The sequence below is a fragment of the Choloepus didactylus genome, chromosome 5 (assembly GCF_015220235.1).
Source record: "Choloepus didactylus isolate mChoDid1 chromosome 5, mChoDid1.pri, whole genome shotgun sequence".
NCBI lineage: Eukaryota > Metazoa > Chordata > Mammalia > Pilosa > Megalonychidae > Choloepus > Choloepus didactylus.
The window spans coordinates 61,588,541-61,616,469 of NC_051311.1; the positions used below are offsets into that span (position 1 = coordinate 61,588,541).

General features: G+C 38.7%; 2 protein-coding genes across 4 annotated transcripts in view; one reads left to right on the forward strand and one right to left on the reverse strand.

Annotated features, from left to right (window-relative positions):
- The window catches only part of COPG2 (COPI coat complex subunit gamma 2), a 263,073-nt gene extending 248,130 nt beyond the window's left edge, over positions 1-14,943 (forward strand). Inside the window, exons 21-24 of one of the 2 annotated variants that reach the window (XM_037836145.1) lie at positions 12,503-12,600; positions 13,430-13,568; positions 13,828-13,926; positions 14,412-14,943. In XM_037836145.1, coding sequence (XP_037692073.1) covers positions 12,503-12,600; positions 13,430-13,568; positions 13,828-13,926; positions 14,412-14,542 — 467 coding nt within the window. In that variant the 3' untranslated portion in view covers positions 14,543-14,943. The other variant, XM_037836146.1, reaches the window with a different exon arrangement.
- On the reverse strand, positions 724-27,929 carry MEST. Of its 2 annotated transcripts, none has more exons than XM_037836148.1 (12): positions 27,922-27,929; positions 24,204-24,358; positions 22,327-22,406; positions 21,867-21,944; positions 21,614-21,750; positions 21,378-21,436; positions 20,268-20,308; positions 19,693-19,763; positions 19,347-19,448; positions 18,132-18,208; positions 17,148-17,211; positions 724-16,263 (listed from the first exon to the last, which is right to left on the reverse strand). In XM_037836148.1, the coding sequence occupies exons 2-12, from the start codon at positions 24,355-24,357 to the stop codon at positions 16,146-16,148; spliced, it is 981 nt and encodes a 326-aa protein (XP_037692076.1). In that variant the 5' UTR covers position 24,358; positions 27,922-27,929; the 3' UTR covers positions 724-16,145. The 2 variants fall into 2 exon arrangements, with proteins under 2 accessions (XP_037692076.1, XP_037692075.1); XM_037836147.1 differs by lacking the exon at positions 27,922-27,929 and adding an exon at positions 27,239-27,522.

The following is a 27,929-nucleotide window of genomic DNA, read 5'->3' on the forward strand; positions in this document are numbered from 1 at the left end:
CACCCATCTTTTTTGGTTTTTATCTCTTTAATTTTCATGCACATTTCAGCTCTTGCAGTTTAATTTCACACTCAGAGATCTCAGCATTTTCCCCATCTAAGATAACAGCACTGTCTTCTCTTGTTATTATTTATTGTTATCTATATTTACTGTTCTTCTTTACATTCCTTAACCCAGTTGCTTTTAGCCTTTCTTCTACTTTACTCCCATTTCCAGACTTTTAAAAAAGTTATTTCCTGAAACGTTTGGCTGCAAACTTGTCCTCTTCCAAAAAAACTGTCACCTTTAAAATAATCCATACTTTTAATCCCCCTTCATATTTAGTTCCCATTCTCTTCCCTGTTCTACTCAATGGATTCTCTTCTTCCATTGAACTCCATGTCTTTTACTTTTGCACACTCTGACAAATTTGGCAATATTTCCCATTTGTGACTTCCTTATTTTACCAACTCCTTCAACTCATACTTCCTGTGTATTTCCTTTATTGTACTGTAATTTTTTCATTGTTTATATACATACTTTTTTCATCTTTCCTGTCTTTATTCCACTTTTGTCCCCATTATCATCCATATTTTCCCCTTATTCTGTTCTTTTTATGAAGGATCTCTTTACTCCTGCAGGTAGCAAGATCTTGCCATATTCTTTCTGTTCTTCTTATCCCTCTTTGCTTTGAAGGAACTCCCCACCTCACCCACCCACCCCCAATTCTTTGTTCATCACCATCTCTCATGGAATTAGAAATCCTTTCTATATTCATGGATATGCATTTTTTATTTTGTTTACATACATCCATTCACCCATTGTACCTCAGTTATGCTTCAGCTGTTAACCTCTCTGCCATTCTTTCAAATTGTTTAAACATGCTGCTCAACCTATCTTTTCTACTCTTTTCTTGTTCTTAAACTCCAATGTAATGCTTATAATTCCCTTCTGACTTTCTTCTATTTTGCCTGCACTCTTCTTTTCATCTATACCTTTGGCACATCTTTAATCCTATATCCCTTTTCTTGATATATGCACTGCTTCTCCTACTGTCCTCCATGTTTTTGGGTCTCCTTATTGTGAAGGTGATTTCCATTCTGAACTGTTGTCTAGTCCATACAGTACTCTTCCTACTTAACTTCCACCAATTATCTTTTTCTGTATTCCGTTATATTTGGTGCAATCATGGTACCAAATCTTGTTTTTCAAAATCTGCCATTCTTCACAAAATTTTCCTTTCTAATGGTAAATTTGAAATTCCTTCTTCACCCATTTTCTTGTTTTCCTCTCTTCTACCATTAAAAAATATGTTTCTATTAACCATCCATATACTGTGTATCATTCCTAGGCATTCATGAATATCTTCTTCTGAGATACCTCCTTTTGTTCTACATTCATTGCTCAATTTATATCTGTATTTCTTCTTTCCCAAACACTATGCTGAATTGCTCTGGACTGTCTTTTTATTTCTTGGTAGGATCCCTCTCACTTGCCTTTTTTCAGTTCCACTTCACTGAACCTCTTCTAACCTTTTTCTCTATTGACTGTACTTTTTTTTGCAGACATACTTTTCTAGGCATTATCCCTCTTATGCCTAATTTTTAGTTACACTTTATCTCTTCCCTTACTCTCTTCCTTTGTTTAAGAACTCTTACCACACAGTTCTCTCCACACTTCTCTGACTCAAATGCTTTATAATTACAAGTAGTTTTCATTATGCTTTGCTTAAAATACACCAAATAACGATTTTTAGTAGTAAAAGCTTATACTGTATTATATTAAATTTGAAGAAAAAACCAACCCTTGTCCGTCTCCCTTTAAAAAACCCAACAGATTTTATCAGCTGTCACTAAAACACTGTTATCAAAGTGTATTAAGTATTTCTTATAATATAAACCATTTTAAAGAACAATTACCTAATTATTTAACATGTAATTCCTTCATTAGTGGACATGTTTGTGTATAGTACAAAATGATCCCGTACTGCAATAAAAGACTAGACTTAGAATTTCCTTTTACAGTACGTGGAACAATGAAATGTTTTCAAGATAAATAACAAATCCATACATGGTTTTTAATTAAGTAAACAAATAAAATTTTTGCAAATGGTTACTGGCTGATTGGCGAATTGCTTGAGTTGCCCAAGTTACCTACTCATATTTTGGGGAGAATGACAGGAATAATACACAGCATATTTAGAAAACTTCAGCATAGGAGTGAGCAGGAGCGATCCCTATAGAACTGAGATGACTACAGCAAAAATATACCATCTCAAATACCTGTGTGCAAACTAAACGTTTTTCTAGCACAAGAATGCTACTTTCTGTACCAAGTTTCCCAGTCCCATAGTGACACTTGGATAAAAACCTTTCATGTTAACATAACAAGTATTCAGATAGTTTTAGATAGCTGGTGATACCCACATTCCTCATTCTGGCCCTCCATAATGATTTGCCATTTTGCACATGGCATATTCCAAAACTAGCCTAATTCAAACATCCCCTTTCCAGACACCATCTTCTCTTCCTCTCCTTTCTTCTTCTTTATACAAGCTTTCATACTTGCTTCTCTCACTTTCAGCCTGTCTTAACAGATTCCTTAACTTATCAGCAAAAATTTTACACCACTCTTATACGCAAGTCTTCCACAAGTCCCGTTGAATATTTATCCTGCCAAATCATAAATATTCTATTTTTCTTTTAATCACTAACTCTATAATAAATCAATGAGTGCAGGATTTTTCTCTTGAGGTTTACCTCATCATTATCCTCAACGACTCATCAACCAATATTAATCATTTGTTCTACAGAAAGAGTATCCAATCCATAACTTCTAAAAGATCAATACTGATGTTTTTAAGGTTTCCACCAGTGGCTTCTTATCAGGGTTTATCTTAATTCATGTTCTTCCAGCCACCCCTATCAACTAATCACTTCCATCACAAATTTCCCAGTAAGACTTCAAGAGCCAGCCAACTCCAACTCCTGTTCTTCTTCAGGCCCCTGTTCCTCTCCCACTCCATACACAGTTCTGAGATCTGTCAGTTTTCCCATTCTGTGTTTCTTTAATTCATACCTGATTTGCTTTGTTGTCATTCAACCTACTCAGAACTGCTTTCTAACTTATACAAAAGTCCCCTTAATTACTTGCCATCCTTTATTTCTTTTTCTTCCATCATGACCTTTGGCCCAAGAATGGAGCAATAGCCATTTCTCTTATCAATATCTGATTATTCAAATAATGCCTTTCCATCTGTGAGCAACTTGAACATTGCCCTTATGGTCCTTTTATCCATTTCCCCCTTCTCCTTTTACTGCAAACTTGCTCCAGTTTTTCCTCCAACATTCATTTTTCTTTCAGCTATATCATTCCCACGGATATCATCATTCTCTCCTGGGTACATACCCTCTTTGTATTCAGTACTCACTATTCATCCTCTTCCATATTCCATTTGCCCTACACTCTGTATTGAATCTGATCCTATTCTGCATTCAGTCTGGGCTGTCCTTGGATTCCTGCTCTGATCTGTTCTAAGGCCATCATATTTAACTCTCTCTAACTTCTCATTCTAATGACTACACCCATTCCTTCAAATATATTTCCAGCAAAGCTTTCTGGACATCAACACATCATTTTTTTAGCCACATTCTCACCTATGCCTTTCCTCCCATGGTTGATATCTGGCTTAACATACAATTCTTCACCAAACTCCAATTACGATATCCCAGCATTCCTCATTCTGGCCCTCTAAGGCCATTCCTTGTGTAATATTTTGCAAAACTGTAGGCTCTGCACCCCAACCTAAATTCCACATATTCTCTTTTTTAAATTCCAGTCTCATTTTTTCTCTACTTTTTCCTTCTCTCTCTTTTTTTCTACATATCTCCTAAGTAATTTCTCTCACAGCCAATTCTAATATGACACTTTAATTTCTGAGCTAACTTTAACATCATACATACATCAATTTCTTCCTGATTTCCTTTGAATATTCACACTGCCATATATATTAAATATCTATAATATTTTCCATCTGTAATCATAGTAATGGTTACTACCCTTCTCGTGAGGTTACCCATCCACTTCTCACTAAATACAGACCATCCTCTCTCCAAATAAACTACTCACCCACACTTTCTAGCTGGTCAAACCAATGTCTTTGGCTTGCTAACAGTGTTTTTTTGTAGTTTTTTGTTTTGTTTTGTTTTTGTTTTTGAAACCAAGATCCATTCTAATCTTCCTCCTCCAAACTTTCCTTTCAATCAAGCCCTTTAGTTTAAAATGTCCCACCCTCTCAAAAAAAAAAAATCTTTCTGATTTTTTTTAAGAAATAAAATATCACACATACAATTGAGACTTCTCTGTACCACTCTCCAGAATCATTTAACTTTTTTTTCCAAGAGAAAAACACTACATAAATTTGATACTTACCCTCATACATGTTTTTATAATTAAATATTTTTATATCCATAAATAACAAGTACTGTTATCTTCGAAGGTTTCTAAAATGAATATAAATTATATCCTTTAACAGAATTTTTCCCTTCAAAACTTCAACAGCTAGTCTACTTTCTGAGTCCTATTTAAATGCAGACCTGTGCCTCTTTCTCATTATATAAATCACTCATTGCCATCTCTTTCATCAAACATTTGACAAATTAGACTCATTTTGAGGTCCTACAGATTTTTGCATTCTGGGTCTCTCTGAGCCATACCTTATCTGCCTTTTTTTGCCAGTCTGATTACTTAGAACTCCTCTGTAACTCATGCAGCCCTCCCATAACTTAGATTAAAACCCCTCTCTTCTTTCCCATTATACTATACTGTACTCTACCATATCTTAACTATCCATTTTGGCTACAATCACTATACCATAGCAATGGATACAATACTCCTCTCCTGATGTTTACTTCCTTCGTGATTCATAACCACTCCTCAAAAAATACCAATAACCTCTACAGAAAAACCACTCACCCCACACTTCCTAATTGGTCAATAAGGTTGCTAGCAAAATCTTTTTAGGAGAATTCATCTTAATAAAATGCCCTTAAACTTTCCTATTAACCAAGTTTTTAATTAAAAAGTTCTACATAAGGCATCAAGAGCTAGTCTACTACCTAATTCCTATGCCTATCCAGGCCCTTGAAACGTTCCTTTTAGATACACCACTCATTACTATTGCGACTTCCCATCCAATTTGACCAGTTAAACTATTTTGAGGTCTTACAGGTTTCTCCATCTTTATTATTCATCTTGCCACTCCATCTACTCTTATCTCTTCTCTAAATAATACAATGCTCCTTCACTCGCTAAAAAACTCTTTCTTCTTATTCTATCATAACCTTGGCCCAAGTATGGTTCCAATGCACTAGTCAATACCTGCCATTCTTCAAATGATCCCTTCATATTTGTAGATTCTTCACTCTTCTCTTCCATTCCTTTCCTCTTTGTCCCTTATTTTTCCCCCAGAGAAACATGCTGTCTTATCTTCTTTATTTCTTTCACCTCCTTATTTCACCTCTGTATTATTCCTACAGATTCATTATCAATGGATAGATACTCCCCTCCCATCAGGTACTCACTGCTCAACCCACTGTTGCCTCTTTACTGCATTTGTTTGTACTCAGTTCAGCCCAAATGTTCATAAGATTCCTACCATTGGCCTGCTACCAATGGATCCATCCTAGGTAGCCTCTTAACTCTCACTATTATCAGCCACACCCATTAATTCCAATATTCTTCCAGCAAAGTTTCCTGGACAGCAAAACCCAATTCTTAACTTTGTCACTTCTTACCTCACTCTCTCTCTCCTTGTTAGTGGACAACTCTGACAAATTTCCAACTCCCATTTCCCAGTGTTCCCATTTGGCCCTCTGTAATGCCCTTCCATATTTGTTGTTTTTCTACCACCACATGTTCTGCACACCAGCCTAATTCAGACAGCCGTTCTCCTTATTTAGCTTCCAACCGCCATCTTTTGCTCTGTCCTTCTTTGCTATTTTTTTCATACAAGTGCCATCAGTTGCTTCTCTCACTTTTAGCATATCCTAATATGTTTCTTAAATTCTGAGTGCATATTTAGTGTCCCTCTTACAAGACAGTCTTTCCAGTTTCTCTTTGGATATTTGCCCTGTATATCTTAACCTTTCATAATCATGGTATCTTAACCTCTCATGGTGATGGATGCATATTCTTTTCTTCCATCTCTTTTGGCCCAAGTATGGGGCCTTCCACTTCCACTAAGTACCTGCCATTCTTCAGATGACCTCTCCCTTTGGGGGCAACTTTATTGTTCTTCCATTCCTTTTCTCCTTGTTACCTAGCTTGCCTCCACTCTCTTCCTCACTCAAAACCAATTTTCTATTCTTTAGACAAGGCTTCCCTTGGTTAGCTTCTAGCCTCTCCCTTTTCTGTCATGACTTCTGGCTCTAGTATGGTGCCACATTCTTCCAGTCAGTATCTGTGACAATTTCTGTGTCAATATTGTCAATATTTGCATCTGGTGGCAGTTTTAACTTCACTGTTCTACTCCTGTCTTTATTGTATCTTATCTACCTTATCTTCAGCATACCTCCTTCATTCAGATACTGTCTATATATCACTCCCATAGATTCAGCCGTCTCTTCTGGATCAACACCTCATATTCAGCACTCACTGTTCAGACTGTGGACTGGATTTTAGGTTCCTCCCATTTAGCTTCTCTCTATCCTCTTCTGCAGAGCTTCCTGAACAGTTCCCCCTTAATTAGCTACTTTCTCTTCTTCCTCTGAGTAGTTATGACCTAGATTAATATGAAATCACTCTACTAAATCTCCTACTCTCCCATTTTACAATACTGTGAATTCTGCACCCTAGCCTAATTAATGTCTCCTTTCCTTTTTTTAGCCTCTACCTTCTCCAGTTTCTTCTCTCCTGTCTTTTCATACAGGCGTCCTTAGTTGTATTTCTAATTTGCAGCTAATCTTAACATGACAGGTTGCTAGCCAAGGCTTTTTATCAGAATTACTCTTAGTCTGCCTTTGTCTAAAGCAATGGTTCTCAAACTGTAGCTTGTTGAAACATAAACTACTGGGCCCCACCTTGAGTTTCTGAGTCAGTAGGTCTTGGGTGGGGCCCAAGAATTTATATTTCTAACAGATTCCTAGGTAATGCTCTCATGGTCATTTCAAGAAGCAATACCCTAAACTTTGCTCTCAACCAAGCACTTTAATTATTAATTTCCCACCAAGACATCAAGAGCAAGTCCACTTCTGGCTGTCATTCCTATTCAGGCCTTTGTTTCTGCCCCATTATATGTACTAGTCATTGCAATCTGGGCTTGCACCCAACGTATTTGACCACTTAGATCTACTCTGAGATCTGAGAGGATTCCCCATTCTGGGAGTCTTTATGGTGCATATGGTCTTTCTTATTACCATACCACCAACTCAGAGTCATTTTCTAATTTATACATTATCTTAGCTTTAACTCCTCTTTTCTTCCATCTCTTTTGGCCCAAGTTTGGGGCCTTCCACTTTCAGTAAGTACCTGCCATTCTTCAAATGACCCCTCTCCCTTTGGGGGCAACTTTATTGTTGTTCTTCCATTCCTTTTCTCCTTGTTACCTAGCTTGCCCTGAAGAAATATGCTACCTTGTCTTCAACCCCCCTTCTTTAAACTACCATTTATATTTCATTCACATAGACTCAAGTCTCTTCCTGAACAGCACTCGCTAGATAGGTTCTATTCCCAGTATCTGTCTCTCACTTTCAGAAAATCTTCACTTGACAGAGTAACTTCTAAGTGTAACTTTAATGTGGCACTTGTGTGATGTTATATATATACACATAATATCTTTATTATATATAGCTCTTTCATCTACCATCTGAACATGGAAATAACAAATGAAGTTGTACTCTTGAATTGGGTTCCCAACATGATCTCCGGCACTTGCCTCCCATTACTAAGCATCCATTCTACAGACAGACTACTCAAAGATCTATTGTGGTGTCTTATAAAACTGAGGGTAGCAAACTTAAATCAAGATTCATCTTAATCCATTTCTTTCTAATCCTTCTAATTAGAACTTTCCCACCAAAGCTTCCCCATTACCTTTTAGGTCCTTGTTCTTCTCCATTGTATATACTGCTTTTCAAAGTCTGGAATTAAGACCTAACATTTGACCAAACAGATCCACTCTAAGATTTCACAGGATTTCTTCTTCTGTGTCTCTATTCCTCATCTTCCCTGCCTTGATTCCACTTCATCCACTCTTAACTGTTCTTCATATACTGCTCCCTTTATTTTACTTAGTTTCCAGAGTCTTTCCTTGGTCTTAATCAGTCGTGATCTTTGTACAAATATAAAGCCATGTCCTTCCTCTCAGTATCCACTAATGTAATGACCCCATCTCTTCTGCAGGCTCTTCCACTCTTTTCCTCAGTTTATACTACAGAAACACCAATGCAGTGTCTTGTTTTTTCAGCTTCTATCTTTATATATTCCCATGGTTTTCTGTTTCCTCCACACTGTTCTAAATATTATATTTGTACTCTGATTTCAGTCTGGACCTTCAGACAATTCCTGTCACTGGCCCATGGCTCAGATCCATCCCATTTAGACTCTTTAACCTTTTAGTTATTGATCACACTTGTTTCAAATATCTTTCAAGCAGAGATTCCCAGACAGCACTCTCTCATGACACCAATTCTTATTTAGCTACTTTCTTGTTGCATTCTTTTTACTTCTTTGGTTGTACTCTAGCTTAACCCATATTTCTCAACTGAATAGGAAACTTTACCATTTTCCTGTATTCCTTATTCTGGACCTCTCTAATGCCCTTCCTTAGCCATACCTTGTGTTTTGTACCCCAGCCTAAATACTACATCCTTTCTCCTTTTTTGGCTTCCAGCTTCCATCATCTCTCTCTCCTCTTCTATGATCTCCTGAGGAAATAGTCCATCACTTCTGGCCAATCCTCATATGGCAAGGGAACTTCAAAGAGCAATTCTAATGGCACACTACTTCTTGAGTTCTTAACTATCCATTATTCTTTCACTGACTATCTCTCTACAGAAGGAAAAGATGCAGAATTCTTCTCTTCATATGTGCTTCCCACATAATCTTCACCCATTCCCCATCTAATAGCAATAATCAATTCTCTGGACAAACTACTTTGACCCTCTCATAAATCAAGCCTAGTATCTCTAAAAAGTTTCCAACAATAGCTTTTTTTTTTATCAGCATTCATCTTAATCATCCCCCGATAACCTTTCCTATTAACCAAGTCCTTTAATTAACAATTTCTCTCCAAGACCTCAAGAGCTGGCCAACTGCTGCTTCCAATTCAAGTCCTTGTGCCTCACTCTTTCTATATACTTTTCATTGCAATATGGCCTTTACACTTTTGGATATGACCAGTTGGACTTGTTTTGAGTTCTGTCGGGATTCCCCATTCTAGATCTTTATTTCTCAGTTGCTCTATTTTGTAGGTCCGCCACCACACAATGCTTCCTTTCCTTAGTTTCTGATCTCTCTTTTTTTATCCCATCATGACTTTGAAACCAGGTATGATGCCTTTTCTTTGCAATTATGTCTACCATTCCTTAATGACTCCTTTTCATCTGAGGGCAAATATGACGTTGCTTTTCTGTGCATTTCCTCCTTTCTCCCCTATATTTGCCTTAGAAAAAAAAGCTCATCCTCAGCCTCCCTCCTGCCATTTGTATATCATTCCCATGAATTCAACATTTTTTCTACTTGAGTTTACTCCTCATTTTTGCCACTCACTATTCAACTCACTTCCATCTTCCTTGATTTCCTGCACACTATACTGCATCAGTTCCATCTCAGTTGGGTTCAGACCTACCTGAATTGCTGCAGTTAGCCTGTTTCAGATCCATCCCTTTTACCCTGTTTCTAATCTTCCCCCCTACTGACCATACCCTTTTTTAAAATTATTACTACAAAAAGCTTTCTGGAATCTCCTCTTAGCCCCATTTCTTATTTAGTCAACATCTCCCCTCCAGTGGTTGAGACCTGGCAATTCCCTACCAAATTTCCCACTCTTGCATTTGCCACACTACATGTTCTGCACCCCAACCTAATTCACACATCCCTCTCCTTAATTAGCTTCTAGGACACATCTTTTCCTTAATTTTCCAAGTTCTTTTCATACAAATCTCCTCAGTAGTGTTTCTCTCATTTTCAGACAACTTCCTCACAAGATAAGCCTCATTTCTGAGACCAACTTTAACATGGATCTTTAGGGCATTCTTCCCTTATTCCTTCTGGTTATTTGCCTTGCTTTGTTCATGAAACTCTCCTCTTAATATTATGACAATGGATTCAGTATTGTTCTGTTGCATTGGAAACACCCCTTTTACCCTCATCCTCATCACTCAGTGTCATCCTCTCTAGCAACACTGATAGACTCGAGTTCATCTTAGATTCCCTGTAACCTTTTATCGTATCAACTGAACCATTTAATTAAAAATTTGCCACAAAGTTTTCCATAACATTATCTCTAGTATGTATTTCCTTAATCCTTTTCTCTGTATTACTTACTTATATGTAAATGTCTTCTTTCTTTACTTATTCAATCAGTTTGCAGCAGTCTGTGACTATCATTGTTCCCAATTTTCTCTCTCCTTGCTCCTCATCCTCATTTGCCTGTAGCCTCCCTGCTCAATCTAAACCAAGCTGGGCTTCATATAATTTTCTATTCTTTAATATCTTTTCTGCCTCTTCATTCTTGTTTGATCATGACCTTTGTTCCTACCGTAATCCCATATCTCTTCCTTCATTTTTTTAAAATACTTTACAGTTGACCTCTTGGTCTCTGTTAACTTCCAGCTCTTTTTTCTTCATCCCACTTTCACCCTGCAGAAAACCATACTTTAATTTAACCGTAGTCATTCTTTTATAGCATTGAAATAAATTCTGTAGTCTTGATAGGTACACTGTTTCCTATAAGGCACTCATCCTGATCAGGCAACCCACTGCCATCATCTGTTTCCAACACACTCTACTGAATCCATTTACTTTCTGAATTCAGACCTGTGTTTTTCACAGATTCTCACTGGTGGCGCCATTTTTATTTAACTTATCTCTAACCTTTCAGTCTCCTGTTGAAAAATGTCTAATATCCTTCATTTGAAGTACAAGGTATTTCACAATTTTTTCCTAAACAAATTCTCTTCTCAGACCCTATGCATTAGTGATACCTCTTACTGTTTTCAGACTGCCCCATGGCCATTCTGGCCACTTTCCCTTACCTTGTATACCTTCCTCCAATTGCAAAGCACTTTTTCATCTTTTGAGATCTAAGCTATTATATTCTTTCATTCAGAGATTTTATGATTTTCCCAGGCAGATCTGGTATTAATCCTACACCCTCATACATCACTCTATTAACACTTATATTAAAGAACTTATCGTTTTGAATTGTGATGTCATAGATATAGAGAGGTTGTATGTGTGCACGCACACTTTATTAACTCAGACAGTCAGCTCATGGAGACAGTGTCATGTCTCAGTCATCGTCTTATCTAAATGTGTGGCACATTAGCTTATGCCCTTTGCATTGAATGTCAACATGTATTGACATTCATTACATGTTTGGATGAATGGATAGAGTTTCAAGTCAAGACTGAACAGATGAAAGTCTCCCTACCCAACCTGTCATACAATGGCTTTATATCCACGTCGATCCTTTCCTCTCCTTGTCCATTCCCCAAAAAATTTTCTGAATCCTCAATTTCTAATAATTAATGTACCTATAAACCTTTTCCCAGACCATGGATTAGACCCTAAATGCCTTTTCTTCACCCATGCTTGTTAAATCCCCTCCTTCAGACACTTTGGAAAATCCTGTCTTCTTCACTTTCTAAAAATGTGCCCGCCACCACCATTTATTACTTCCACCAGTCATCTCAACACATAAAATCGCCCACTTGATTTTTCATTCTAAGACACTACTATCTTTACCTATATTAGGACCTCATTATTAACCTACTCATTAAAATTTAACATAAAGCAAGTGCATTCTGGTGATCTGTGGAACCACTTTCAGTCCACAACCTAAAGACAGTGTTGGTATTAAGACTCTGGTGTACTTGGTCGACATTAATTTGTTACTCTGTGTGCTTTTTACCGTCTTTTTCTTTTTACTTTGTCAGCTCCTAGAGCAGTGGTTCTCAAATTTTTCAACATATAATCCCTTTGACAGGCATGGCAAAAAATCCCAAAAGTATCTCCCTTGCTGATTTCTTCATACTGATATAAAAACAAAGTTTTGCCCGTGTCATCTCTTTTGTACTAGTTTAACCCACAGTAGAGGCTAGATTTTTGAACCATACTTGAAGAAATTGCCTTTTTGACCAGCCCATTACTACCCTAGAAAATGCGGCCTTTGTATGTTTAACTTGATAATGTAGAACACAGTATCAGGTGCAAACAGTACTTTCCTAAGTTACTGATGTAACTTTGAACTTTGTGCTCACACTAGCCGTTGATACAGGCTTGCCTGCTCTTTCCCCTGCAGTTGCATGCACCTTTAGCTGCACCATGAAGTTCACAGTCCGGGACTGTGACCCTAACACTGGAGTTCCAGATGAGGATGGATATGATGATGAGTATGTGGTGAGTTTTCCCTAAATAGAGATTTACTCTGACACGCTTGGAACACTGAGTGACTTCTGCTTTGAGATAACATGAACCTGTAGGGTTTTTATTCTTCACAAAGAGATTACAACTGAGGAAGACTTGGATCATCCTCCTCTGGATTGGGACTGCATCATGCTAGGAAGTTGAGATTTACCACTTGACAGTTAGTTAAAACAAATATGCTTACCTTTTTTCTTTATAATAGGAATAATTAAGATGAAAATAATTATGTGCTTTTCACTGAGATCAGTTTTATTTAAAGTGTTTTGGTTTGGTTTAGCAACTTTTAGTTTACTCATAATATAGCCAGATCATGGACTGAAAAGCTTTCACATACTAGAGGGAAAACTTACTTAAAAAAAAAAAAAAAAAAAAAATCAACCTGTGAGTGAATGCTAAGTTCAGAAGGAACTGTATGGCCTGACCTCAGTTGGTGAGGTGTGACAATATGACTACTTTATACATCAGGGCTACAGATACTGATCTGGTATTAGTCTGGCACCTTCATACATCACTCTATTAACACTTATATTAAAGAAGTTATCGTTTTGAGTTGTGATGTCATAGAAAAAGCCTTAGAATAAGGCTTTTGCCAGATGTCTTACTTTCTTGTGTTCCTTTGCTAAGGCCTAGAGCATTAGGCTTATCCAGAGTACAGAACTTAAACATTTGTAGCAGAGTTTTTGAGAGGCTCCTGCAAAGGTTGTAACACAGAATGGTAAAAACATCTTAACTTTGTTTTGTCCTGAAAGGGCTTTTATTTATCCCATTTATCCCATTTATCCCTTTTTTTGTTATCCACTAGCTGGAAGATCTTGAAGTGACTGTGTCTGACCACATTCAGAAGGTACTGAAGCCTAATTTTGCTGCTGCTTGGGAAGAGGTTGGAGACACCTTTGAGAAAGAGGAGACCTTTGCCCTCAGTTCTACCAAAACCCTTGAAGGTGAGAACAATTTTGTTATCAGGGTATTGCTTGTATAAAACCTAAGGGACATAAATTATTTTCCCAAAAGACATCCCTTTTCATTAAATATGTCATAAATCCTTTTCCTTAATAGGCCAAGACCCTGTCTTTATCATCTAATTGAGTCAACCAGTTTCTATTCCACACCCCACTCTCCCCCACCTTCCAGAGCATACTCGTGGGCAGATTCCCTACACTTAACGCTTCTAATACTGTCACATAAAACTTCTCAACACAGAAGCTGTCAGCAACATCATCACATTTCTGGGCATGCAGCCATGTGAAAGGTCAGACAAAGTACCTGAGAACAAGAATTCTCATTCCCTGTATCTGGCAGGTAAGAAGCTTTTATCAGATTTCCCATCTTTTGTTATAAAATTTAACAGGAAGGGATGTGGATGGCCATCTCATGCCCTGCTACTGTTCCAACATCCCATTATGAGTTACAATGTGAAGCCCAGTCAAAATGAATACTTTGTCTCAGCTGTTTAATTAATTTGCATGCTTTTCTTAAGTTATTCTTTTAAGATACCTAATTGGCCTGAAACACTAAAATACAATGTCTTCATGGACACCAGTGCCAACCCCCACTTTGAATACTCCAAGTCAATATTACTGAATACCTTCTATGCACCTGGTATCATTAGAATACAATAGATTATTTAGAATTTTATGTGGGATTCAATTCCCACCATGAATGCAAATCTCCAGAAAAACTTAACTGAAAATTCCTAGAAAGCAGATGTAGGCAGAGCATAAGTTTCATTATTCAGAGATCATTTTGAATTTTTAATATGGTTTTCCTCACTTTTTTGCTCTCAGGTATATACAGAGGAGGCTATGATTTACTGGTGAGGTCCAGGCTGGCCTTAGCAGATGGAGTGACCATGCAGGTGACTGTCAGAAGCAAAGATGGAACACCTGTAGATGTTATCTTGGCTTCTGTCGGATAAATTTTTATTGGGCAAGATGAAACTGATATATACACTTCACTGTCAGTGGGCTTTAAGCTGGTGGCATGAATTTCCCAGAATCACATTTTTAAAGGTTAATGTTTTCAGAGAAGCAAAGTAAATGTTTGTCCTTTAAGCCAGCAGATCAAGCAAATGTCTGTTCTTGTGCATGGTTGTTTTTGTTTGCTTGTTTGTCTTTTTCTTTCTACTATACTTGGTCAACTATGGTTTGATAGTGCAGCTTTGGGTGATCTTGAAAATTAAGTACTATCCTATACCCCAGCTGCTTAACTTCATTATATTCTTTCCTTTAATTTAATGTGTGTCTGAAAACTCCTGGCAGTGTTGGAAAATTTTTATCCCAAAGGGGTGGGGGGGGGAGGGGAAGTCAGAGTCCACTTTTGTCAAAATTCATTTTTATTAATAGAAAATAAACACTTATTCCAGTTTCGAAGTTGCTATACTTGAAGTTGCTAATAAAAAATGAATTTAAAATAATCATTTAATAATCCTGTTTTGACTAAGACAATGAAACTGTGGCTTAAAAAAAAGGATTCAGCACCATTTGCTCATAAGTCTTTCAGAATTTGTTCTTAAAATTTCTGGAACTTTCCTGTCTGAAAGCACAGGAATTGCTGAGCTTCATGAGAAAGCCACTCTGGGACAACCAATGAGAAGTTAAGCAATCATTGTAAAAGGAATCAGTGTACATTTAGCATGGTAACTTGGACTATACAACGATCCCCTCCCCTCCACTTTAACTCAGGAGGGACATGCTTCTAAGTACTGAGGTATGAATAGTTATTGTTATTTGCTGTTAGAATTAGTCTTTCCAGCTAATAACAGTAAATCTCTGGCACAGAAGCTATTGGTCCATAATGCCTTGTGATTTTAGGAAATTCTGAAAATAGTTTGGATTTAGTTCAATTTATTCAGAAATTCAGCATGTTTAATAAGGTTCCCTACTCTGCCAGAGAAAGTGTCTGCTGGTTTAGTATAAAATACATGTATACATGTAGGTAAATCAGTCTTAAAGCATACTTAGAATACTGCATTATTTAAACCAAAATCTGTTTTAACAAAATATAATTAGAAACAGCTGATGAAACTAAATCCAAAGTTATGACAAGGGAAACTCACTCACTTGAAGCTGTATTGCTCAGAGCCATTCAAAGCACCCTCTCTCCTCATTCTTTACTTTTTTATTTCAATTGGGGTTAGGCCAGCAATTAACATTTCTAAATATTTCAGAAAAAAAATCCATAGCCATGTCTAAAAGTCTTTTATAAAAAACGTCTGCCCCTCTCTTTCCACATCAGTGAGTAGTAGTACTCAATCAGAATTTCCTAATAACACAAAGACAAAGTCAAGTCCATACACTTGGTCAGATGTCAAAGGAATGGGGTGTGGAATATTAGGTCAACCCTTAGGCAGAGTCTCTGCTGGCTTTTTACAATATACTGTTCACCGATGTGAGTATGTGGACTTCTGGGAAAGAATAGTATTTGGTGGCCAGGACCTCTTTTGGGCATTTCTTTCTAAGTGGAATACACAACAGATAAGGGAGTACGGGAGGTAATACAGGGAAGCTACTCTTTACAGCTCAGAAGGAGTTGATGAAGCCCATATATGCATTCAAGAAGCCCATGGGATCCTCTAGCTGTGGATAGTGGCTAATGTGGTCATCCAGAATCGACATTGTGGACCGCGGCAGCGTTTTCCTAGTGGAAGAGAACAGCATGGAGGTGAACTTGAGGCTGGAGGGAGGGGGAGGGATGTAAGCCAGTGGGACACCCCATTAAATGCCTCTGCAGACATACTACACTGGAAGGAACTAACAAATTGACCTTCTACTTCAGAATTGTATCTTAGTTGGATAATCTTGCCAATTCCATTTAGGATGTATAAAGACTAGTTTTTAAATGTCCAGGATCCAACAGGCAACAACTTGAAAATATAACACATTTACAATATAGACAAGCATGAGACATCAACCAAGTGGATCACTCAGCAACTCACTGCCCAAGCGTAAATATAGCAAGAACCTTCCTTACTCCCAGGAGGAGAGGAAAAATAGTATTCATTTAAAGTTAAATGCAAGCTTGTTACTGCTGGGTTGTTTCCAACAGGACATATGAAGGTATGGGAACATTATGTGACATACTCAAGATTTCATATTCCGACACCTTCCAAGTAAGTTCCTAGAGAAAATAACAACCAATGAAAGCTCCACAGTAGGCTTTTCTCAATCCCTCCTTGCAGTCTGCTCAACTTAAGTCAATGAGTTGATGTTACAATCAGACTAAAGCAAAAATCTCTTTAAGAAATAATCCACTTTCATGCCTTGGCTCACATGATAGCTTTTTCTTACTGGCACACCTAGGAATGTGTAGTAATGAAAATAGGTTGTATAAATCAAGAAAATGTATAACTGAATTCCTTGATCTTAACATTTGTGTGAGAATAATATTCCCCAACATATCCTCTTATATTATGTTTCCTGAAGGAACCAATGAGGTTAGAGAAGTAGCCCTCAATAGATGATTCTGTGTACCACTGTCAGGATGATATACTAACAAAACAAAGACCGCTGAGAAAGACTCACCTGTACAGCTCCAGAAACTCTGGATAAGGATTTACAGGATCCAATGGCCCATAGATAAAATGAACTAGGAAAGAAAAGAAGAATGAATTACCAACAGCGATCACATTCATTCTCCTATCTCCACCCTAAAATTAACTCCCCCTCCAAAAAAAAAGGTTTTCTGCAAGTAAACTTTTTTTATGATAGAAAAATCTATGATAGAAAACTCTAGCTGCTTTTATTAAGTGGGCTACAAGGAACTGCTGGGAATAAGCCAGTTAGTTCATTTGGCACATTCTCCTATATAGAGCCATTCGGTCTCCCCTCCAACTCTTCTGTGCTGTGGAACAAAAGGAATAAGACCTTTCTGTAAATCCAAGATACTATCATTCTGTATATCTCTCTCTTCAACTATAATTGATTCTTGACATTTTAAATCAATTTCTGGGCAGTAACTACTATGTGTGAGACACTGCACTGATTTTCTTTTTTGATCTTTAAGAATGAAGAGACAAATGAACAGAAACCATCTATGGCCTCTTGATTAATAATGTGAATAGCCCTCTGCCCCAGCAATTCAGCATTTACTGTGGCAGCCACTGACAGTGCACACCACAGACACCAGTCGAACTCCCACTGCTGACAGTGATACCAACTGCCCTTTGCAGTAGCGTCTCGCCACTGGTGTCCCAGATTTGAAGTAGGATTGCCAGATAAAATTCAGAATGCCCAGTTAAATTTGAATTTCAGCTAAATAATTTTTAGTATAAGTACGGCCCATGGTATAAGTATGGCCCAAATATTACTTCGTACTAAAAAAATCAATCACTGTTTACCTGAATTTCAAATTTAACTGGATGTCCTGAATTTTTATTTTTTATATTTGTATTTATTATATTATTATTTGCTAAATATGGCAAATACACCCTAATTAAGGGTGATAGGAGTTGTAATTTTTTAGTCCCACAGTCCTTCAGTTTTCCTATGAAGAGTAGACATACTCACTGGGAATAGTTACAGAGGCAAGAGCTCCCACCCAGCGTCTTCTAAACTTCTTCCGTTGATTGATGTACTGTAAGAGACTGTGAGACAGATAAGTCAGCAAGAGTAGAAACAGGAAACCTTGTAGTTATAAGGATTTAAAGGGCTGACATGAACCACTAGGAACTCAATGTAAGTTTTTCTTAAGCGACTTTTCATTCCTGGGAATTGCTCACTTCATTTATACATTTCTGTTAACCTCTCGAGTTAACCACCATGTGGATACAGCAGTGGGCATGCCTACTCCCTACGTGCCAAGCAATGGTTCTGAGTGTTTATTCAGCAGGAATGAAAGCTAAGAAGACTGGAAGCTCATGTGACTAAAGCCCAGGTCCAAGATCCTGATTTTTTACCACACACACCCGCACACACCTTTTAAACTCAGTCCCCTCGTCTTTAAAATAAGATGCTTTAACTATATATATGATCTCTAAGTTGGCCTCCACTTCTAAAATCCTAAGTGTAGAAAATCCATGAGCACAAAGCTTCTTTCTCTGCACGTCATCTGACCACAGACAAAATGAGGAGAATCCCTCTTCTAGTGAAAGATGTCATAGCCACATTTCAGAATTCAGACTCAGGTTTTCTAATTGCTCTACCTGGCAACTCCAGGACAGTTACTTCTGTGAATTATGAACATCACTTCTTAGATTGGTATTCACTTTTTGGAAAGGAAAACATGAGGAAATTTTTAAAGGGGTTTTGGTTTCTTTTTCTATTTTTTATATTAAAATGAATGTTCAGGGATCTCATGGAGGGGTATGGAGGAAGAAATGGCCCCCTCAAACCCACGTTTCCTAGAATAGCCCTCTGTTAAACATGGGGTGCTACACTGACCCTGCTGGCAAACAGCCAGTGCCTGATCTCATGTAGCAGTGGGCAAAGTCAATTGGCCAATTACTAAGTCAAATTAGTATTAGAATTGGCAGCTATTTATCCAAACTTTTTGTGCCCTATGGCTTAGGTTCAGGGCTCACTCTATTCTCCATTTTTTTCTTCTTAGAAAGTACAGAGCATGACTATTTTTGGTTTTCCTCATAAGTTACAGTCAACCTTCTTTTGATAGGGAACAAGGCATCAAGGAACGGAACAAGGCTTCAAGGAACAGAACAAGCAATCCCTCATCTTTCCCCACTTCAAAAAAGGCCTCTCCGGAAACCAAAGCAAAGGTTTTCTTACCTGTCAATAACCAAGTTCCCGTCGTTGTTGCGGATCCCTGCCCACATGTCCCACAGCTCGCTCTCAGAGGGTCGGGTATATGGCCCAAAGACTGGGGTGAGACTAAGAGAGTCCAAAAGGCAGAAAGCTAAGTGTGAGCAGAACTCACAATGTCATATATGATCAGAACCTCAGAGTAGTCCAATCCTTAGCTGATTTTTTAATTCCTTCAACTACTTCCCTGGCAAGTGGCCAACACCTTTGCTTAAAAATATCAAACCCTAGGATTTGGTCCAGAATTTTAATGGTAGCAACTTTTCACTGCATCTTTCCCAAGCCTTAGTCACAATCTTTGACAATGACTTACCCTCGAGAGAATACAAAGAAGTTCATTAAGCGTGTGAGGATGGGTGACAACATGCCTCCATCTTTGAGTAGCTATAAGGTAAATAAGGGAAAATAGAAATCAAGAATCCAGAGAAAGAATACAACTCACCAAGACAAAAAGTTCTATACTAAGAACTGAAAAAGGGCTTTAGCCAAATCTCCCTGTACTGAAAGGTTTGGTTGTTGGCTTTTGGTTTTTTTTTTATTACTTACCCATATTCTTCTCTCTTAGAAGAGAAACCTATTTCTAATTTCCTGTAAGATTACATTTCTACAGTTCACTGAATTACTAAATTTAGACTTGGGTCCCAGTTTGTTCAAACATCATGCTCATTACACAGATATTTACATAACTGTATTTCTCCAAATATTTGTTGCTCTTTTATTCTAAGACATAGTTTTAGGCTTTATGTAGGAGCCACTTTACTGCTTTATTTGCATTAAAGAGAAAAAAATTGTTAATGTAAATTCATCAAAAGAAGGATTTTAGCTTAAGACATTTCTTATGTCAGCATGAATCTTAAAACTAAAGATCTGTTCGGTGGAGTAGCCAACCTTCTGGAGAAGGAGAGGACGGTGAGTCTCAGGAAATATACCTGTAGAAAAAGAGACTTATCTTAGTCATTTACCAACAACACAAGCCCATTATCCAAGACAATTCATGCTATTCATTATTACTACCAAAAACAGAATTACAAATAAAAACTTAGCACTATCATCTAATTACTTCTCCCAGCAACTCTGTGAAATAATATCCCTTAAAAAAAAAAATTATGTACCATTGGGATTATTTTACCCATTTTAGAGGTAAAGAAATGAAAAAATAATTTGCATGGTCATCCAGAATGCTGATGACCAGGCTCTGACTCCCTTTAGCGTTTCCTGCCATCTCTCAAAACACAGTGTTGTTAATGATTTGGGCTGCAAAAGAAACCACAGAGATTTTTCAGGATGTGTAGGTCCTAAAAAAGACCTAGAGTTTTCCTTTTCCATTTCTCTCCAGAGTCAACAGGAGCATCTATTGATAAAGAGACAGAAAGACTCCTCTCCTATGAAGCAGCTATCTGCTCTCATATTTAGGGGGCATTTGGATATTTGTGGGTTTACAGGCGGGCTCAATGGCAGACAAAGAAAAAGAAACATCTCGGAAAGGTCTAATCAGGCGTTCGCTCATTTCTGACTGAAATTTGGCATTGCCATCAATTATGAGTTTAGGAAATAAACCACAATAGTAATTAAAAGCACCTGTGGCTGGCTTATCTCAAATATTTTCCTAACCCATTGCAGTTGCTGCAGATATCAAAAAACATTTATATTCCTTACTAATAATCATAGTTTTATAAGACCCACCACTAGATCTTACTGTCTAATGCATTTTAAAAATGGCATATATTACACATCTCTTATTAACTGTACATCAATATAATTAGTTTCTTTTGCAATTCTCTTTGTTTTATTGTCTATATTTTAAAACATAATTCTGAGAAAGGGTCTTTAAACCTAGTAAGACCGCCGAAGCAGTTATGATACAAAAAGGTAAAAGTCCACTTGTTTAATTGCTTCTGCTTGCAATATCATCAGATTACCATTTAGAGGTCACTGTGATATCTAAAGGCAGCCCTTCCAGACTGTGCCCCACTTTCCACTTCCTACCAAGGCAATTACCTCCATTTGACAGACAAAGACTCTTTATGGTAAGTCGACCAGATCGATTCTGCTTGTACCTAGAAAAACGGGATGGAGAGACACATGTAACTCAGAGAACTTACACCAATGCAGCCGCAAAGATGAACTCCCAAGAGGAAAAAAGTCTAGAAAGAGACCAGGAACAATTTACTTTCCTCAGCATTTCAAGTTTCATTTAGCCTACGCATGGTACAGAAGTCTATGGCTTCACTGACCTATAGAGCAGCTCCTGAGCAACGATATCTCCATAATCATGAGACAAAAGATTGATCCTACGGTTCTGGAGCCCCAGATGCCGCAAAAGCGCCTCCACAATGCTAGCTTGCTCAAATATGGAGTAGTGATGTGGTCTCTAAGGAAGGAAAGCCAGGATATATAGGATGAAATCATGGGTGCAGATCTCTCTGCCATCCACATCCACCCCCACTCTCACCCCTCCACGCTGGTCCTCATACAGATGTTGCTTACCGGTTTGTCACTGAAGCCAAACCCTAAGAAATCAAGAGCAATCACTCGATGAAACCTCAGGGTCAGACCTTCCCAAATCTACAAGAAAGAAACGGATGATTTGGACTCTGCCCCTGCCTCCCTCCCCCAACCCACAGCACTATAGGTGTTTCATCCCATCTCAGCTTAACAAACAGACTTCCTTAAAGGAAATCTCATGAAACCACCACAGGCCCCACAGACGATCCTCTCAGAAAGTGTTTATTCTGAGTAATTAATCTCCATTGAGGGAGGGACTTCATCATCTTTAACTTGGCAATGATTTTTTCCAGATTGCTAAAGAGTTTTTTACGCCCTTACAATAAATGAGAAACAGTTCTATATTAAATGCTATTTTATTAAGCAATTCAAATGTACAACAAAATCCTTGGTTTGGGATTTTTTTAAGACATAGTAGGAGCTTAAAGTCTGATTTCATTACCTTGTACCAGTCATAGCTGGAAGTTGGAAAGCCATGTAAAAGCACCACTATCTCTGGACTTCCAACCACACCCACTGAGTCTGGGAAGGAGGAGAGAAGTTAATTAGGACAAACCCCTATAAAAATAACAATGAAGATAGATATTAAGTTCTAAGTAATTTGGTTTTATAAGGACAGGAAACCCTGACCAAATGAATGAAATTAAAATGACAGATTTCTTTTTAAAATATAAGCTTTATCGCTTTAGGTAAGAATCAACATTTGATTCTTTATTTTCTCCTTTTAAAATGACTGTCTAAATTGTAAATAACAGACTTTTTGTAAATATATCCCTAAAGTTATTTTGAAAATACCTGAAGGCAGCATGCTTACTTTTACCTAGATTTTTTTTAACGCATTTCGACCATTTCTCCCTTTGTTCTGTGTTAACAATATTAATATACACATTGTTTTTTACAGTTATAAGTAAACTTCAGCACAGTATGCAACCACAACATGTAAACTAGAAATTCTTTGCACCTTATCATTAATGGTTCCCCCAAAATTCTCTAAAATACAGCTCCTCTCCCTAGCCTAGTGAGCACCTTAATTTATGCTGCTTGTCCAGCAGTTTAATTTCTAGCAGAGGAGCCCCAATCCAATATCAAAAATATAATACTCAAACTATTGTGAATTCTGTCAACTGTTAAAAAAAAAGTTAATCACTATAGACATCAACAGTTTTTAAATGCATATGACAATACAGGATCATTACAAATCTTTTAAATTAGCCAAACTTTTACACAATAAAATGCCTTGCTAATAGTATTGAATTCAACTTGATACATTCATATACTACCAGTGTCATGAAGATTTGATAATAAGGTTTTCAAAAATAATTTAGTTAGAAGTGATTAAAATTTGTATATACTTTAACCTACGAATCTTATTCTTGAGAGTCCATGCAAATAAAATAGTTCCATTTATAAACAGTATTGTTTGAAAATATAAGGAAAAATAAACTACATACATGGAGGATTTCCCCCAAATGCTAACTATTTAAAATATTGCAAAACTGGAGACCATCTAAATAACCAACATAAAGAAAATTATATACTCACTTTACGGAATATAGCAAATGAGAGAAGGTCAGGAGCAATAATGAAAAACGGTTTATGACAAACATTTTTCGTTATTGCTCTTGACCCCCGCTCAAAAGAAATCTTTTCCAATTTCTCTGTTTCTCAGTTTCTTCACCTATAACATGAGGTTAACGGCACCTATCTCCAAGTGCTATTGTAAAGATTAATCAAATAATGAAGGTTGAAAACAATGTCTGGTATACAGTAATTACTTTATAATTAGTAATTATCATTAGCAAATTAATTTTACAAAGGTATAAGATGAATCACAGTTACATATATAACAAATAATCTTTACAGAAAATAATTCACTGAAATGAAATCAGGGATTTGGGGGAGTAAACACAAAACCAATGGTAGCTGTATCTACCATTATTGTATATATTATTTGACCCTAGGGGTGCTCAAAAGAGAAAACCAATATCTATCAGGCTACAAGGAAAAATTATAGTATTAAATTGTCAGTATAGTACTTTTAAGTATTTTTAAGTACTATTACTTTTTAAAATACTTTTAAGTACAAAAAAGTCTCAATTCCACCTTCCACTCCCACCCTCTCAGTAGTTCTCTTGATAGTTTCCCTACTATCAAGTTAACAAAGGGAATTAGTCCATTCCTTCAAGAACACTACACAGAAAAAGGGGGTTGTCCCCTCCATCACTCAGGGACAACAGAGACCAATGGACACGAAGTAAGTAGCTCAGCTGTGACCTACGTGATCTATATGCACAGGGCCTTCCAAAGTCCTGTTCTTACCTTGGTAGAAGATGCGCAGTCCCTTGTAGGTGAAAAATTTGCCTGAAGACTTCCAAGAGTGTAGCGCAGGGGAAAGCTGAGGGGGTGGGATGTGCAGATACGCAGCCAGCAGGGGCACAGCCAGGAGCCCCACCTGGACCCACCACTCCCTCATCCTGTGGGAAAATCAGAGACCCAGGGGAAGCAGTTGGGGTGAGACGCGACACTCTTCAACAAACCCAAAACTGCTAAGATTAGGTAGGAAATTTCTGTTACCATGCAATGGCTATCTTGCCCCCCATATGAATCATAGCATAAAGGTTACCAAGAAGAATGTAATTGCATCTCTGCCTGCTAAAGCAATCGCCATATTTGTTCAACCTTTCTAATTTTAAGGGAAAACATTAGCTATTTAAATATGTGATCTTCCCCTCCCCCCCTTAACCCCTTAGCACCTTGCCTCATGCTGAAGAGATTTTTATGTAAATTAAAAGGAAAATTACTTAAGTACTGTATACCCTTTCATTGGCTTTTATCAAGACTTTCCAGAAGAAATAGTTTCCCTCATATTTTTTCTAACAGCTCTACCACCTACCTGACTTCCCACCAGTAAAATGTCTAAAATATATTTATTTATTTAAACATTTTAAATACATATATGAACTTATCACATGACATTACACAGAAAGCTACTCATTTTTAATACTTATCAACTCTCTGGCCCATGGGAAGCCCTATTTGGAACCACTATCTAGATTTGCTCTGAGAAACTGCTCAGGGTAAAGAGTGTAAAAGTAAGAAGACAGCTGCACCATATACTCCAACGTAAGAAGCTTTGTCGTGACCCTGGATATCTAATCTCAAGAGGTCAGGGCAAGAGATTACATTTCTGCTTTTCTTAACATTCTCTTAAGGAAGTTCCCATTTATTTAATTTCTTAGGATTCTTCCCCCTTCAAAAAAAAATAAGGTGGAGCTCATACCCAACACTTTGGGAGCAATGTGGAAGGACAGAAATGATTTGTACACCCAAACTTTCCAGGCTCAGGACTTCAAAGGTTCAGGTCAATGTATGCACAATGACAAGTGCTAAAAGAAATTAGAAACAGTTCCTTCTGTTTCTAGCATATGACTACAGATGGTCACTACGGAAAGAATTATTAGTAGAATGGAAGTTCTCTGAAAAACAGCCAGCATGAAAGTAATACCCTCCAAAACTAATATTAGCACTTTCAAGAAAATTAAGCTGTATATAAAGGAAATTAATTGTCAAAGTCCAGCAGAAATGGCTTTGTGTGTGTACACACATGCTTCTACCATATTATTTGTAGTCTGGCCACAGTCTCTATCCATCACAAATGAATCCAACTCACAAAATACTTTTTAAAAATAATTTACATATAAGTAAATAAACCTATGGTTCCACATTGACAAAATACCAATGTGCTTTGAAGAACCTCAGGTTCTCTGCCACTTTTTTTTTTAGGTATCACTAGGGCAGTCATTTTTTTTTTCTCCAAGGTGCCTCTCCATAGAACAGTCCCAGTGATTTGGTACTACTTTTCAAGGTAACCAGAAATGATTAGAATGTTGCAAAGCCTAAAAAGTACCCAGAACATGACAGTTGTATCACATTTTTTCACCCCACAATACTTGGGCTACATACCAATACTTCCTTGAAAGGTGAGATAACAAAAAGCATTAGGTTTGCAATATCGTTTTCTCAGAGCTATCTGTCCTATACTGCAGCTCATATACTTTCATGTTTGCATTTCTCCACTCCTTATCACCTATGCTTCCCATCTCATTCATTCACAGTTCGATTGGCCAAAAATCTGCAATGACTCAGCAGAGAGCCACGGAGGGGATACAAGAGGGGCTGCCCCGCTGGTGCTGGGGGGAAAGAGGGAGGAACCCTGAGGGTACATACACTGCTCCTGAACACCCCCCAACCTTCCACGCTACAAAAAAAGCATCCTCAGGTAGCCGATTTCTGTTCTAATTACATAGTAAAAAAATGCCCCTAACAACATTTTAGGAATTTTAGGAGGACAGAAATCTTGCAATCAGCAAGCAAAATGGGTTAAACAAATATTTTTGACCAAAATCTCCATTATTTGACGAGCCATGAATAAAAAGCATAAATTCAGCAAACTCAGTAACGAACCTTCTGGAAATTAATCAAACTCTCTGAGCCTTAATTTCTTCGTCTTGTAACCGGCAAAAATGCCCTGATCTAATACCACCAGACCTGCCCATCACACTGCTGTCAGGGTATGGATTTCTCTGTAAACCCGCGATAGCAATGCACAACATTAATGTGCAACCCTGCGACCGTTTGGTCACATCACCATTCTCTCTCGCGCTTCCCATCACCAAAATCTGAAAAAAATTTACGCCTCGGGGATAAGGCACTGCAAATTCTAATCGCACCTACGTGACCACTCACGCCGGGGCAATATCAGGGTCTAGAAATCCCAAGTCGCGCGGGGCAAAACCAAGATCTAAAATCCCAACTCGCGCCGGGCAAAACCAGGATCTAAAATCCCAACTCGCGCCGGGACGAAACCAAGATCTAAAATCCCAAGTCGTGCCGGGACGAAACAAAGATCTAGAAATCCCAAGTTGCGCCCGGGCGAAACCGGGATCTGGAAATCCCAAGTCGCGAACGAGCGATACTAGGGTCTAAAAATCCTAAAATGTGCCAGGGTCATGCTGGGTCTAGAAATCCCAAGTCGCGCTAGGGCAATGCCGGAATCTACATATTTTAAGTTGCGCGCGGGGCAATACTGAGTTCTGAACATTCCAACACCAGCAGAAGCCACGGGCCACCAAATAGGCAGAGTCCCTCCTTTCCGTAGAGGGGAAAGCACATTCCAGGTACCGCGCGCTGACCGCCCCAAAGGTTTTCCCTCTACAGGCGGAGTCGCTGCCCGTAGGGCAGTCCCAGCCGGAAAATGCAGCCTTCCCACTCACTAGCCAGTACCCCCGTCCCAGGATGGCCGCTCCCACCCAGCTACACCCCCTGGCGCCGGCTGGCCGCAGGTGCACACCCACCTGCGTAGGCGATCTCGGCGCACCATGACCAGGTCTTATCCCATTCCACCAAGCGCACCGTTCCAGAGCAGCAAGGACCGCCGCAACCCGCAGCAGTGCAGGGCCGGCGGGCAGCGGCGCCGGCAGCCCACAGCCCACGAAGGGCAGCGCTGCGGCACCACAGCCACCGGCCACCCGGGCGTCCGCTGCGGCACTGCGCGAGGTGCGGCTGCCGCAGAGGAGGCGCCTCATCCGCCGCCCGCGGCGTTGCGCGGTGATGTGTTCGTTGCCTCGGCAGCCGGCTAGCGAGTGGGCACCGACTTTAAAGCCCACCCGCGCCCCGCCCCTGCCCCGCCCACTGTGCCGCAGAACATCCCCTCCCGCCGCAGCCGCCGCAGCTCCTGGCAGCCCAGCCGCAACCAGGAAGGGGGCGCTCATCTCACAACAGGGACATCTTCCGAGTTATCACCCCCTACCCAGGACCTCCTGCTCGCCTCTCTGACCGCCCCCCGCGCAACCTGGCTGCAGAATACCCCTCTGGCAATTTAACGTCAAGGAAAACAAAACAGACAAACAATAACAACAACAAAAAAAACAGACTCTTGAGACCCCTGATCATCTCCGAACTGATAACCACCCTCCATTCCCGCTTAGACCCCCGCAGGCGGCCCAGCCCAGAAGAACTGCCACTCGACATAAGGTACCGCCGGGC

Bases quoted from the DNA above. Each gene is read 5' to 3' on its own strand.
- MEST (XM_037836147.1), bottom strand. From the start codon at position 27,264: ATGGTGCGCCGAGATCGCCTACGCAG. The intron at 19,449-19,692 runs GTAAGTCATTGT...GGACTCTCTTAG, and splicing joins TTCTTTGTATTCTCTCGAGG to TCTCACCCCAGTCTTTGGGC. The intron at 16,264-17,147 runs GTGAGTCTTTCT...CTCTTCCACTAG, and splicing joins GAGTTTCTGGAGCTGTACAG to GAAAACGCTGCCGCGGTCCA.